At 40.0% G+C, this 14,369-nt stretch overlaps 1 protein-coding gene across 25 annotated transcripts in view; it reads right to left on the reverse strand.

The window, feature by feature from the left end:
• dlg2 (discs, large homolog 2 (Drosophila)) overlaps positions 1-14,363 on the reverse strand; it is a 183,029-nt gene extending 168,666 nt beyond the window's left edge. For 11 of the 25 annotated variants that reach the window (XM_069510314.1, XM_069510325.1, XM_069510310.1 and 8 more), the window contains exons 1-2: positions 13,133-14,362; positions 12,268-12,399 (exon numbers count right to left, since the gene is read on the reverse strand). In XM_069510314.1, the coding sequence (XP_069366415.1) occupies positions 12,268-12,399; positions 13,133-13,151 (151 nt within the window). In that variant the 5' untranslated portion in view covers positions 13,152-14,362. Of the gene's footprint in view, positions 1-12,267; positions 12,400-13,132 lie in introns of all 25 variants that reach the window. The other 14 variants (XM_069510320.1, XM_069510319.1, XM_069510308.1 and 11 more) reach the window with 3 other exon arrangements.
• Positions 14,364-14,369: the final 6 nt, after the last annotated feature.

Consider the following 14,369-nt stretch of genomic DNA (forward strand, 5'->3'; position numbering starts at 1 on the left):
CTCCACAGCACAATATATAGCTTCTCCATTCAACAACATGTACTGCAGCACAATGCAGTGAATTTAAGAAATAAAGTTTGTTGTTACAGTGTTTACTTATCTATTAAATATTAATACATTACAAAATCACTCCACCGAAGAACCTACACGATTTTATTTTTAGTTCAAGGGTTAACGTCCACTTCTGACGGTTAGGCTTTCATTAAAGCTTTCCTTTAAGAAGACCTGCAGACCTGTCTTTTGTGTTTCTGCTTCTTGGTTGTTAACAGCGCCATTGAAATAATTGTGAAGTTAAGAACGTGAGCAACTTTAGCTACATAGCTAAGCTAGCAAGCCTTGCCGGGAACGAAGATAACTGAAATGATGTGTTGTAAAGTGTTGATGCCAAACGCCCTGATGCATAGCAGTGTGTTGTTTTTTGAATGTTTTCATAATGGAAACTCTAATTTCAACATCCAGGTAAACCATTCTGTGTTGGAGCATGCTCAACCTCCTGTGAAAGCCAAAAGCTAATGTTACCCTCCGCCACCTGTGTATCATCTTCCATTTTTGGTAAGTTAAGAGGTTAAATGTATTTAACTATTTTATAATTTTGTGACTGCAACAATCAAAATGCTCGATTTGACAATGGTTTTATTAACAATAAGAATAGTACTTTGTGAATGCCCATGTTTTTCAGTAAAACTGTGGGAAATGGGGGAACTTATTTTCACTGACAGTTGCTGCACAGTAATGTGCGCACACGACTTATGTATGTGCACAGACTTTGCTGTCCCTCATCTCCCTGACTTCAGAGAGATAAAGTCCCAGCTGCATTAGTTGCTATTGCTTATGTGATGCTTAGGACACACTACCTGTGCATGTCCACGCAGGGAGCATTGTTGCTGTTGAGCTGATACTCTCAGCCCTGTCTTTCCACATTGAATTGTGCCTTATTACTATTACTTGAGGTGTCCTTTAAAAATAAATAAGTCAATTGATAGACAAATGGATAAAAATATAAATTCATCAATCAATAATTAAATAAATAAAATTATTATTATTATATATATATAATTAAACATTGTAGGCTGATGGACAGCCACATTTGAAGAATTAGCCCACTACCATGATAATTGCATGAGCACATGTCACACACTTAGGGCCTGATCTATTAAGATCCCAAATAAAGAGCGCTAAATTGCGTGTGCATTATAACAGGTTGCAGGTTTGGTTGGTGGGCATTTTGCAGGTGATCTACTAAAACTCAAACATAGTAGAGGCAGTAGTATTCAAATGAGTGTTTTGCGTGTGTTACTGGTTTCCGCCATGGAGCATTACAGAGAGCAGAGTGATCACAAGCGGAAAGTGAAATTTAATGCCAGGGAAATGGAGGTGTTAGTGTAAGAGGCAAAGAAATATTAATACAACTCAAAGAAACACGATATATGGGTGAGTATCTGCGAGAAAGTAAATGCTGTGTGTAAAAACAAAAAGAAAAACCGATAAAATTAAGAAGAAGATGAACAATTAAACCTCGGCAAATAAAACAGGTGAGGGGCCGGTGGAAGAGATGCCTCTGACCAATATTGAGCAGCAGGTGCAGTTAACTTTCTGAAAAAACCCATTCTCTCCGTCTTCTTCCATGACGTATCCTCCTCACCACATAACTGCAGCCATCTGTGCGCAACGCTGTGCTGATTAGCATCTACCTTTCAAACGTATCAGTGCAATTTTTTCCAGGCTTTGTAAATCACATTGTGTGTACTAAATTAAAGTATTTGCACCTATTCCTCCCAATATTTTGCGCACTCAGGTAGAAATGCCTGATATTGCATATTCATTAAGGCAAACATACTAAATTAACAGTGCATGTTATACTGCACACAATCCTCAGTGTGCACCGTTAGTAGATCAGCTTGCAGGGGTTTTTTTGCAGATTTTTACACGTGCAAACTTTTAGTAGATCAGGTCCTTAGTGTGTTCTCCAGTAACACTTGAAATTGATTGGTCCAAATTAAAATTTTAGTTTATAATATATGCCTACTTTTTAGAAAACTACAGTTGCATAATGATGTCCAAGGAGAGGATCCCTCAAGTCTTGGACATTTGAGGCAAGCCATTGTTGGAGAAGTTAAGACTGAGAAACCTACCTCTCATTGGTAAGACGATGCAGATCACATTTGCCATACAGCGATGGACCATAGTGATGTCAAGCCCACCAGTGAAACAGCTCATGGACTTGCTGATCTTCCTGTTAATGCTCAGCCTAATCTATGCACTACATCTCAGCTATCACCTTTGAATTCACACATAAAATATAATTTGGTCTGGATGAATGTAAATTGTCAGTCTCTGAAGAATGACTTGATGGAACATTTATAGAACTCAAACTGAACTGAAAGATCTGAAGAGGAATAATGGAATCTACTGGCTCACTCAGTCTGATCCATAACATAAAGTGTTAACTGTTTGTGTTCAAATTGCTGCACAACTTACAGGGTTTTAATGTATATTTGACGTTTTATAGTTATAATAAGTTGAGAGGCACTTAAGAATTTTGAAGTTGCTGCCCTACAGGTTTGCAACCAGATGGCACAGAATGTGCCCATGCCATTTTTGTGTTTACTTTAATTGTTAATATTTCTTTTTGTCTTTGAAATATTTTTGTTCCAGTGTATGCTACAAAGGTGGAGCATGGACAACATGTTGATGCCTTCCTGGTTATGTTTGTGTTCATCCATGCACCACATCTTAGACATTCCAAAGAACTGACCAACATTTTTGAGTTCTGAAATTGTTATTTAGGGGGGCTGACTGTGCTCTCATCCCCAACCTGATTATCTTGCACAAAGTACACACTGCCTTTGTACTTGTAATTTTACATTTTAAAGTGAAACATTGCAATTTTTATGTAGATGTTAAGTCAGTATCATTGTTCAATGTTGTCTGTTGAAGCAGTAAGTTCCTCAGTGCTGTTATATTGATCAAGAAAGAAGGAAAAGGTTAGTTCTTCCGCTCACAGAGCCAGGCAGGCTGTGCTCATGTCAACAACATCATTATAACATCACTGAAGTGGGAAGAATCGATTTTGCAGCTGGCTCAATATGGCACACACTGCGGAATTTAATGCGCCAATTGAATACACTTATCAACACTGATTGGACATCCAGTTACAAAGTTTCCTTTTGACATTGTTGTGATATGTAGTGTTATGTTAAGAGTAATGTAGTTGTTGGTAGATTTAAACCAAAAGTATGCTTCACATTAGCTTTGCACATGTTGATGCCTTGTGCCTTTGCAATAGTATTTTATGTAAATGTGTGATGTAATTTTTGTGCTTTTTAAATACTGACTTTGTTGCAGTCTTTGCAAGACAACTTTTTATTAGAAAAAAAGACAAACTTTGCATTTCATGTTTTTTAGTTGGTAGTATTCAATGCAATTAAGGCAATCAGTTGCCACAAATATTTGACGTTTTGGGAGATTATTTTTGAGTTTCACAAAGTCAATTGTTTTAATTTGTACAAAATGAAACTGAGAAGAAACATTGAGTCTATTGAACAAACAAAATACTTGGGTTTCTATTCTTAAAATTATTCAGTTCCGTTAACTTACTGCATGAGCAGTACAAATTGATTTTTGAGTTGCTGTTACTGAAAATATTTGAGTTGGCTTAATCAGTAATTTAGTTTCAAACTCAGACTTTGAGTTTATGAAATTCTGGCAACTGATTGCCTCAATTTATTTGAGTACTGATTACTTATTCCGTTTACAGTGCAGTAATAGAGTTTTAGGCCTATAGTTTGAACCCTTAACACAACACAACAAAAAGACTGGATCCATGACCTAAAACCGATAGAAAACTTGAACACATTCAATACTTTTGGAATAAAGTTTGCACTTCAACAGTCACCTAAGTGTAAATCTAGACAGAACACATAACACGTAATTAATATCTACAAGTTATAACCTCACCAAAACACAAATCATATTATGGCTCTTTGAACGCCATTCATAACCTTTCATTTTATTCATTTTATAGGATTTATAAATCATACACTCATACACTCTCTCTCTCTCTCTCTCTCTCTCTCTCACACACACACACACACTCTCTTACAATCTGACGAATCAGTCAGTGCATTTTACAGACTGTCAAAAAGAAAATAATATCCACACAGGAATGAAACTAAGTATTTTTGGGGAAAAACATCATCTTGTTTCCATGTGAATCAATGGAAGTATGAAGCTCTGAATAGATCAGTAAATCCTTCAACTGGGCAGATGAGTGAATGATGGGTAGTAGGGATGATGAACGGGTTAATCCACACATAGATCCACTCTGCAGTGATGGGGTTTAGCAGCCCATGCCACTGGCCAGATTAGACAGCACCTAATGCTTTGTAAGATGATTACATCTATTTCAGGAGGCATTTGTTCCATCGCAGAGTTGTAACCGTGTTTGACTGCATTCCACAAACCTATTGTCCCCCTTCACTGCCAAAGGAAATGTCAAGAAATGTATAGTCCATTTTTGTTATGTCTAGTAACAAGTGTGAAAAACAAGTGCAAACACTCAAATGAAGCCTCGCAATGATTCATAAAAAATTTAACAAAAGGCAAATGTCATTCCTTTCCATCCCTACATCCTAAAATATCCCAGTAAGGCATTCAGTATATGTTCTCTGATGAACGAATGACATTAGTTAACTAAGTGGTCAATGATGAACAAAGATCAATATTTGGAATGACAGCTTGTGGTCAATGGAACTAAATTTTTCATACACAGGATTTGATTGCAACATTGCTCTTGGAGACATTATGTAAGCATACTGACATACTGAAACGTACTGAAAACATACTGAAAGATTAGACATAAAACATAATCCACATATTTAAAGAAAAACCTAAAACCTAATGGAACCTTTCAAAAGTAATTATTTATCATGTATAAAATATTTATTTTGAAACATAATCTTTGTTTTTAAAGGAAGATGCAAAACACAGTAGTTGTTTGGACTGATGAACCAAATGAACCTCTACAAAAGTGAAAGGAAGTCCAAAAGTGTGGAGAAGAAAAGATCTGCTCATTGATCAGAACATACAAGCTCATCTGAGAAGCTTGATGGAGGTGGTGTCATGGCTGCTTCTGAAAAAAAGGCTCACTAATCTGTGTTGATGATGTAACATGATGATAGCAGCAGAATGAATTCTAGTCTGAAACATGTTGTCTACCAGGTTACAGAGAAAAAAATCCAAAGTTCATCATGAAGCAAGAGAATAACCCAAAAACACTGCCAGCACCACAAAGGACATCATCTTGTGGTAAACAATCAAGTATGGATGATGCGCAATGTCAGTGTGTCACCTGCAGTTATTGCAAGCAAGAGTTACTGAACCACATGTCAACCAGGTTTTGTTTAAGTCACTATCTGTTCATTTACTTATTAACCCTCTTTGTCACACCACAGTAAAATCAAGTTAAGTTTTTGTCTTGTCTCCATGTTTGTATTGTGATTTCCTGTTTTATTTTGAAAAGTAACTCTCCTCTCGTTTCAGGTCACTTGCCTTGTGCCTCGGTCTGATTGTCTTCCCCGATCCTGATTATACTCACCTGTTTCCCATTACCTCCATGGGGCCCTAGGCAAAATTCTGCTAAGGGGCCCTCCTAACTGAACCCCAAAAATGTTCAACAGTTGCACCTGACACCCAGTGCTACCACTCACCCCTCCTTTAAACATATTGATAAGGCAACTATTATTTCAGCTCCATCAAATCGGCTGCACTTGTTTTACTTTCATTTACTTCAAATGTAGGTGATTGTTTATAGTATTATTTAATTATTGTTTATTTAGCACCATTGTCATAATATTTCACAAATTTTTTTTATTCACTAAGACATCTATATCTGCCTGTGGGCTATCCAAGAAAACTAAATTCAATCTTAGTCAATATTTATCCATTACTTTCCATTTTGTATAAGTGCAGTTGTAACTATACTACAACTAAAATTATAGAAGCCAGCAAGACGCACAAGGAGACCAGTGTTCACCCAGGGCTCACCTCCCTGTTAATGTCGGTTAAACACGGACTAGTCCCTCCCACTCTCCCACCCGGTGAGGAGAGTTACCTGACTGCTGTTCCCGGAGTTCATTTTCATGCTGTTTATTCCTCTTTTTTTCATTCCCCAAGGGATAACTCTGCTTCATCTTGCTGGGCTGATGCACATGCACTGGGAATCTGACGTCCGCGACGGACGGTCACGTCGTCACGTTTTTTTGTTTTTTTTTAAGGGGCCTCTATTAGTTTGCGGGGCCCTACACAACGTGCGTAGTGTGCGTATTGGGTGAACCGGTACTGCCTCCATGTGTGCTTGTAGTCTGCGTCTCCCCTTTGTCCTGTGCCAGTGTGTCCCTTGTCGAGCATCACCAGCCTTTCGTCATAGATCCACAGTTACAGTCGGTTGCCTCGTTAAGAATGTTTTTTGTTGGCGTTTTGTCTCTTAGTTTTCATAGCTCCTTTTGTTAGTGTAGATTAGCTATCCTTAGATCTTGTCCCTCTTCGGAGGAGATTTTTGTTTATATTTATATAAGAAGTGTTGTCCCTCGTTGTAGGAGTTTTGTTTTAGTTCATAGTGTTTCCCTCTTAGGAGAAGATATATTTTTGTTACTAGTTCATCGCGTACCCCTCATTGTATAGGAGTTTTGTTCTTTTTGTTAATGTTTGTAGTTAATTCCCTCTCAGGAGCAGATTTGATTTTGTAACTAATTTTCATAGCTTTTTTCCCCCTTTAGATTAGATCTTAGTTAAGTGTTGTTTTTTCTTTCCCTTATCCCTTCACGGAAGGTAGGACTTTGATTTGTAAGTTTTGTAATCATCCCCTCTTTATCGAGGCGCCCTCTGTTCTTCAGCCATTGTATTTGTGTGTGAAAATAATACACAAGCTGCATCAGCTTTCTCCTAACTCTGCATCTGAGTCCTGTCCTGTGCGTGACACCCCTTCTTCCTAATGGAAATACCAGGATTTAAAATGAGTCATTCTTTGTCTTTCCGTACAACAAAGATTTTGTAATGCTGTTACAATAGTTTTTGGAGGGACTGTATCTTATTGTCTTTTTATAAGCACTAGTGCAGTGCTCATTCTAAACATGCTTTTTCGGAATGGGGCTGGGTTAGGGTTAGGGTTGTTTGCTTGACCTGTGGTGATTATTCAGTCCCATTGAGAGATATATACGATAAGTGCCAAATTCATTCTGCAGTATGCAGGAGCAAAAACATACAGACGAATCTCATTTAGAACTATCCCCAGAGACAGGAAGAACAAGGAGCCCTGTAACAGATGGTCTGGCCCCAGCAGAGCCCTGATATCAATGTCAGGGTGTTTCATAAGATTATTTGAAAATAGATGGCATATACAAAACACTGAGGCATCCTGAATCGAGAAAGAGGATAACCTGTGAGGAATTCTCCACGAAGCCTGGAGTAACCTACACGCCAGGCGCCTTGACAAACTGTGTTTGGAAAAGAACTGGTGCTGTTAAACTCAAAATGGGTGGAACACAAATATAAAGGAATCCCCACTTTACTTGAAACGGTTAAAGCTGATGACTGTTGATGCTACATGGGCTGGTTTAACTATTTCAGAAAATCTCCTGAGATTTTTGCACACAACCATCTTTAGAGGTTTTACTCTGCAGAGGACAAAGATTCACAACACTTGAAAGTTCACTGGAAGACTCAGAAGCTCACAGTGAGGCATTAATAGCTTAATCCATGGACCCAACGGCCTTGTATCAAACATCCTGACCGCTGAAGGTGATGTAATGGTGTGGGTAATGTATTGTTGACGTACTGTGGGACTTTAATATGAATTAATTTTGGTTTGAAAGCCACACTCTAAGCTTGAGTACTGTTGCAGACCATGTTCATCCTTTTAATGGCCACAGTTACTTCCAACAGGATGATGCTCCATATCAAAAATCAATAAACATTAATTGTGACCTTTTTTCATAAATTACACCTCCAGCAAAACATGAATGCCTTTAACAGGCTCTGATGAGAGTTTCAATTAATTATTCACCATGGCTGAAAATGATTCTCACACTTAATAACATGAAAGATCTGTTTTCTGCCATTGCTTTATTGTAGAGCTGTGTATAGTGCTGGTCTGTCACAGTCAGTTAGCCATTGTCTGCAACAGTGAATCCCTGTCTTTTGGTTGCCAGGGGGACCATCATAACATCCATAACGCTTTTACAGTGCATGACAGGCAAATAGAAATCAACATAACATGAGTGATTTCCACTGAAGCTCTGTGCATGTCGTTCTCAGCAGGCGGGCAGACCTACACCTGCTCTGTCTGTGTACCTGTCATCCTGGTGTGAATGAGATATGAATGCTCTCTGGGCAATCACATTGATCAACCCCGACTTTGATTAGCTGCTGGAGATGTGGCAGCTTGTGAGGCCAGTGAGACTAACTTATAATTCAGAGCTTGAACAACTTCACATTCTTTTTGACTTGTACATAAGTAAGATGAATCCCGGTAATCTGGGACATTATTAGAAATGTTGACTTCTGTGACTTATTCCAATATCTGTTTGACGCATTAGATCAACATTTTATACCTTTCTGTAATCCTTAAGATGTTTTCTGACCACACCTCATACCCTTGTCTGGTATCCTCCTCCAGAACTGCGTGGATCACAGCGGACATTGAGGCTAATAACACAGTGTAAATTAACTTGTTTCAATTAAAATGTCGGGGGCTTACAGACACCACAGGATGAGTATGGATGCATTTTATGTTTTTTTATGTTGTTTTTTTTAAGTTTGAAGAATTGATCCCCAGTTACTTCAATTGTATTGGATTTGGCTGCAATGCTGTCTACCCTTGAAACTCCAAAAGTGTTTTGTGGACTCAAACACTTCACTCACCCCCTCCATCGACATAGTGGTGAATAGATAATGGGTCCATTTTCATTTTTGGGTGAACTATCCCTTTAACTCCTGTCTGACAACTACATTTTAATTTTATCATTGTTTTAACTTCAGGTTCAAGTCCCCAAATGCATTTTTCCCCATTAAGGGAACTTTAATGACCCAGATTACCCAAAGCATGCTTTCCCACATCATCAACTACATTTCATAAAGTGGGAAACCCAAAATAAAAATTAAAAAAACACATTCTCAACAACTCAATGCACTTTGTGTTGCTTGAATACATCACAAACATAATTTGATAACAATTAGAAACCTTGACTTATTTATGACGGATTTATATCCCTAACATTAATCTTGTCAGAATCCTATGTCATTGACCTTGTCATGCAATTCCAAATGGGGAGGCTTCTGATTGACATTCGCCTGGCCCCTTTCTGTGACATCACCCCCATGATGTCATGTGATGTCAGTCACATGATATCCATGCTAACCTATACTAAAAGTCCTGTTGACTAGAATTTGTTGGAACAGGAAATAAATTGACTGAAGCTTAGGTGTCCCACATTACCCAATGTCCCAGCTTACCCAAATTCACCCTATGATTTTTTTCTCTTCTGTCCCTGGATGGCACATGTAATACTCATCTCGCAAATAACACAATCCAGCAGAGAACAGACAACACATTTCCACACTGAAACAGTGATACAATCTGCACTGGGTCACACAGGCAGACCATTGTTGGTCTATTCTACTGTATCAGTCTCACTCATTGCCTTAAAGGAGCTTAATGGTCGAACAGCATCCAACTCACCACTGAAAAAGAGACAACAAAGAGTCCCTCAGAGATAAACATTCTTGCAACTGTTTATTAGTCTGACATTAACAGTGAATGTGTATATTAGAGACAATGCCACTTTAGTGAAAAACACTGATGTGGAGAAGCTTCTGTGAAAATTTTCCTGCAGCAGAAAAGTACTGACTTTTGACATTTGGATTCATGCGTAGAATCTTAAAGGTTCAATGTGTCAGATTTAGGTCAAAAGAATTTTTGGCAGAAATTGAATATAAAATAATCCTAGTGATGTTTTCACTGGTGTGTTTCATCTAAATTGTATGAATTGTTGTTGTCTTTACCATAGAATAGGTCTTTATATTTAAAAACATTATATTTAAATGGAGGGGGGTCCTCTCTGTGGAGGCCACCATGTTTTTTACTGTCGTCCAAACTGGACAAATTAAAACCTTTTGAGTTTTCATGACAACTGAAGTTCACCACAGGTTCTCTTTCATGTTGGGAAGAGAGAGATGAGGAGTATTCAGCTGCAATGTGAAACTTAGATGGTCTGAGCTTTTAACCAGCCTGGATATCCTGAGGTCAACCCACAGCGCTTGGACAGAGCACGACTACTGTCAGCAAGTGCACTCTAAAATCAGGTTAGGATTACTAATGAGTGGTTCAACATCATGCTTTGTGATAAACCAGTGACTCCATTAACAGTATTTGTAGGAGCCATAAATAAAGAAGAATATCATTATTATTATTATTATTTTGGCCGCGGCCTCTTAGCACCATGTTTTGCCTGTGAATGCACCTGATGCACCAGATATCAGAGGACTTGCAGGCTTAAACACAGTGCAAATGATCTAATTTCAAGTAGAATATACGTGTAAATGCCAGGGCTTTCGGACACTTGGATTACACCACAGGAGCAGTTTGGATGCATGTTATTTTCTTTCTGTTGATTTATTACATCTGAAGGCCCATTTACCCCTGAGGCTCCAGAAGTGTTTTGTGGATTCAAACACTTGACCCACCCCTCCATCGACATAGTGGTGAGTAGACAATTAGTGAATTTTTTATTTTTATTTGTATTCCTCTGACCTACAACTAGGATATCCTGGTGGTGTATCAGGACAGTATGGGAATGTGTATGATGGAGATAGTCCATGTACCATTTCAATCAAACAATCAATCCAATTTTATTTGTATAGCCCATAGTCACAAATCACAATGTTTGAATATGGAGCAACATTCTCTAAAAACTACCAAAAAAAAACCTGTTAACAGGGGGGGAAAGCATGGAAACCTCAGGGAGAGCCCATGTAAAGGATCCTTCTCCCAGGATGGACAGAAGTGCAATAGCTGCCATCATTCCCAAACAGTCCTGATAAACTTGTGATGGACCTGAATTATAATTTAACCTAAAAATTACTTTCTGGAGGTCATTGTGACATTATAAGTTAACTTTGGTAAAAAAATATGATCAGTGTTAATATATGTATTTTTTTGTAATTCAACTTAAACAGCTATAACTCATTCATAATGCAGGTATCGTTATATTCAGGATAACATACTGTTGGAATAAATATGGAGAAGAGCTTTAAAATGACCAATTTTATCTGAACAATTTCTGTGTCACAAAGTTCATTTTGCCCATATCCACCTTAATTGTGATCCAAGATATATAAAATTGTATGGTGTAGGTTTCTCATGTGACCCAATCGGCATGCCAAGTTTCATTCGATCAGAACTTTGCTGACCAAAGGTGTGATGATTTGATGCAGAATGAGCCAAAGGTTTTCTTTACTCCTGTTTAGAATGTTTCCAGGCAGTCTGTAACCAGTACAAATTAAACTTGCTCAACTTTTACTTCATGTGAGATCCCTCGATCATGATTGGAAAAAGGGTCACATGATGCATGCAGTTTAAAGACAATAAAATATGGGTAAATAGTAATATTAACTTGATCAGTAGTCGCCACGGAAGGTTCTCTGCACAGACACATTCATAACAGCAACAAATCCTCTGCATTATTCAGGCGAGAGGTGGAGCAGCAGGGTGCAGCAGGCAGAGACAGGAAGTGACATATTAACTCTGCTGTGGAGATCATGTGATTTTCTTTACGACACACAGACACCAGTGTCGACTCTTATCACCAAAAACTCTCTGGACATCTTCGTAAGTGTCTTCTGCATGTGTGTGAATGGATGAATGGCAAAACTGTACTGTCAAATGCATTGAGTGGCCATAAAGACTAGAGAAGGGCTTCATAAATACAGACCATCTACCAAGTAAATGAATGAGAGCTCAACAGTGGTGTTGGCTGCAATTACAGTTCTATTGCCCTGTTGTGCTTATTGTTCATCACAGGTTTTCAACTATGTGATTCATCAAAACATTCTTTTTACGCACCATGCCATGAATCTGAAATGTTAGTCAAACTGAGAAAAGCAGCCAGTCACAAACAGCTTTAGTACTCAAAAACACTGTACAATATGAACGTCTACACATATGAACTGAGAACAGTTGCACAAATAAGTGGTTGTAGTCTAGTGACTTACCAAGAAGAGCTTCAAACAGATTGCTTTTGAAAATCCCCATCACTCTCTGAATGGCAGTTTTGAGCTGCTGCTCCTCCGGCTTCCTCAGTTTAGTGCAGTACTCCTCCAGAAGCCCCAAGGCTCGAGCTGTGTCTGCACAGGAGAGAGCAGATATCACACGTGTTGCTTGGGTTTATTTTCTTCACATAATATTATGTACATTCTTCATACACTGATCAGGCACTATATTGAAACCAACAACTGTGGCTGGTCGGCTGAGGGTGTACATACAAATGTAAACATATATTTATGAACAAATATATAGCAACAACATTGAATAATGTGCCCTACTAAAACTATAGGTACAAGTGTATACAGATTAATAAACTGGGCTCAGATGGATTTGCCCTCCTCCACAGCTGTGCTCACTCCACACTGCAGAGGCAAAAGACCCTGTTCCTGAGTCCAAAAGTTTCCCTTTTGGAAACTGGCTGCAGGGATTTGCTTCCATCCAACTACAAGAGCATAAGTATGGGTTGAGTTGGGGGCTCTGTGCAGGCCAGTTAAGTTCCTCCACACCATATGGAAAAACAACTTGTTTGTGGAGCTGGCTTTGTGCACAGGGCTTTGTCAGCTAGACTCAAGAGAGGTTCAAACACTAACACTTGTTTGTAGGCAATCATGTCTATAAACCTTTCCCTGCACATTCTCATGCCACTAGAAACCAAATGTCAGCCAAACTTGAGTTCAGACTGTTACTCAAAACAAATGCGACATGGTGATGTGACAGCAAAGCATCAAGGTCTTTCACGTTCAGCATGTACAGGGTCGGATAAAAGCTGGAGGAGGAAAACTCTTTTTACCGGTGGCACATTCAGTGGCTCACCTTTTTTTCTGATAGGCATGACTGACTCTTGTCCTCCAGCTCAGTCTTCAGTGCATGGTGAAAAAGAACAACAGAAAACCAGAGGACAGTGTCTGGGCGCCATCAGCGGGCAACTGGGGGGGGGGTGTCCAGGAGGTCTGTGCCCAGCAAAGCAAGCTGGTGGGGGGGGGCAATAAAATAATGGGATCCAAGGTGTCACTGTAATCCACAGAGGCTGAGATGAGGTCCCGGGAGTAATGTGTGCATGTACAGGAATGTAAGGGATGTGAGGACTCCTGGTTTAACACATTGTGCACATGAGGCTGAGCATCACTTCAGCCTGTGTCCACTTCACTACAACATCCAATGACTGCAGAGATAACACAGCGCAGAAGTGCTTCGTCATGACTGGTTCCGTGAACCGCCTCCAGCACGCACACAGCTGGACCACGAGTCTTCCGGTCCTCACGGTGGATGTGTGCGGCGACGCTGGTTCCGTGTCGCCTGCTGAGGTGTGAGCTGTGAGTCTTGGCCCTGGGTTAACGCTCGCTGCCCCGTCCACGGTGACACGCAGCCGGGTTGGTGTGACAGTCCTGTGTCGGCCCTCTGTCTGCAGAGCTGCTCCACATCCCCCGACACACGCGTGAAGTTTCTACCAAGAGGGACGCGGGCTGAGAGGAGCCATGTGACGCTCCGCCCGCCGCCGAGTGGATGAGGACTTTGAAGCAGAAATGTCACCCGTTCCCCTTCTTCTTCTTTTTCACCACGATCAAGTAAATGTCAGCCGACACGTAACAGTCACGTCAGAGTTGCTCGTGTGGAAGTTCTGACTGGTGGAGGAGCGCGTGTGTCCCATGAGGCGAGTGATGACAGTCCATGACATTAAAACAAAGGCCGTTCACGCTACGTGTCCAAGTTGCCTCTACGCACGAATACAAACATGCGTGTTGTCCATTAGGAAGCTAGCATCCATGCTACATCACCAGCACTGAGATGATGCTTCCCCAGTGCGACGCCTGGCTGTGGGAAAATACCTGCCTGCCAACTGTGCGAGAACACGCATGGCTCTCAAATGACTCCATGGATTTTCATATTCCGTGAAATGGAGACTGTGCATGCGGAGGGAATGTGTTCCGATAGAGAAACAGCCCCGTCCTTGAGCTGCCACATCAGTTTAAAGTAGGAGCAGGTGCAGCACCGGAGCGTTAGCATGAGAAGTGACAGCCTCGCCAACAGTTTGGAGCGACCCGGGCAAGAC

Source organism: Paralichthys olivaceus, chromosome 15 (genome assembly GCF_024713975.1).
Source record: "Paralichthys olivaceus isolate ysfri-2021 chromosome 15, ASM2471397v2, whole genome shotgun sequence".
NCBI lineage: Eukaryota > Metazoa > Chordata > Actinopteri > Pleuronectiformes > Paralichthyidae > Paralichthys > Paralichthys olivaceus.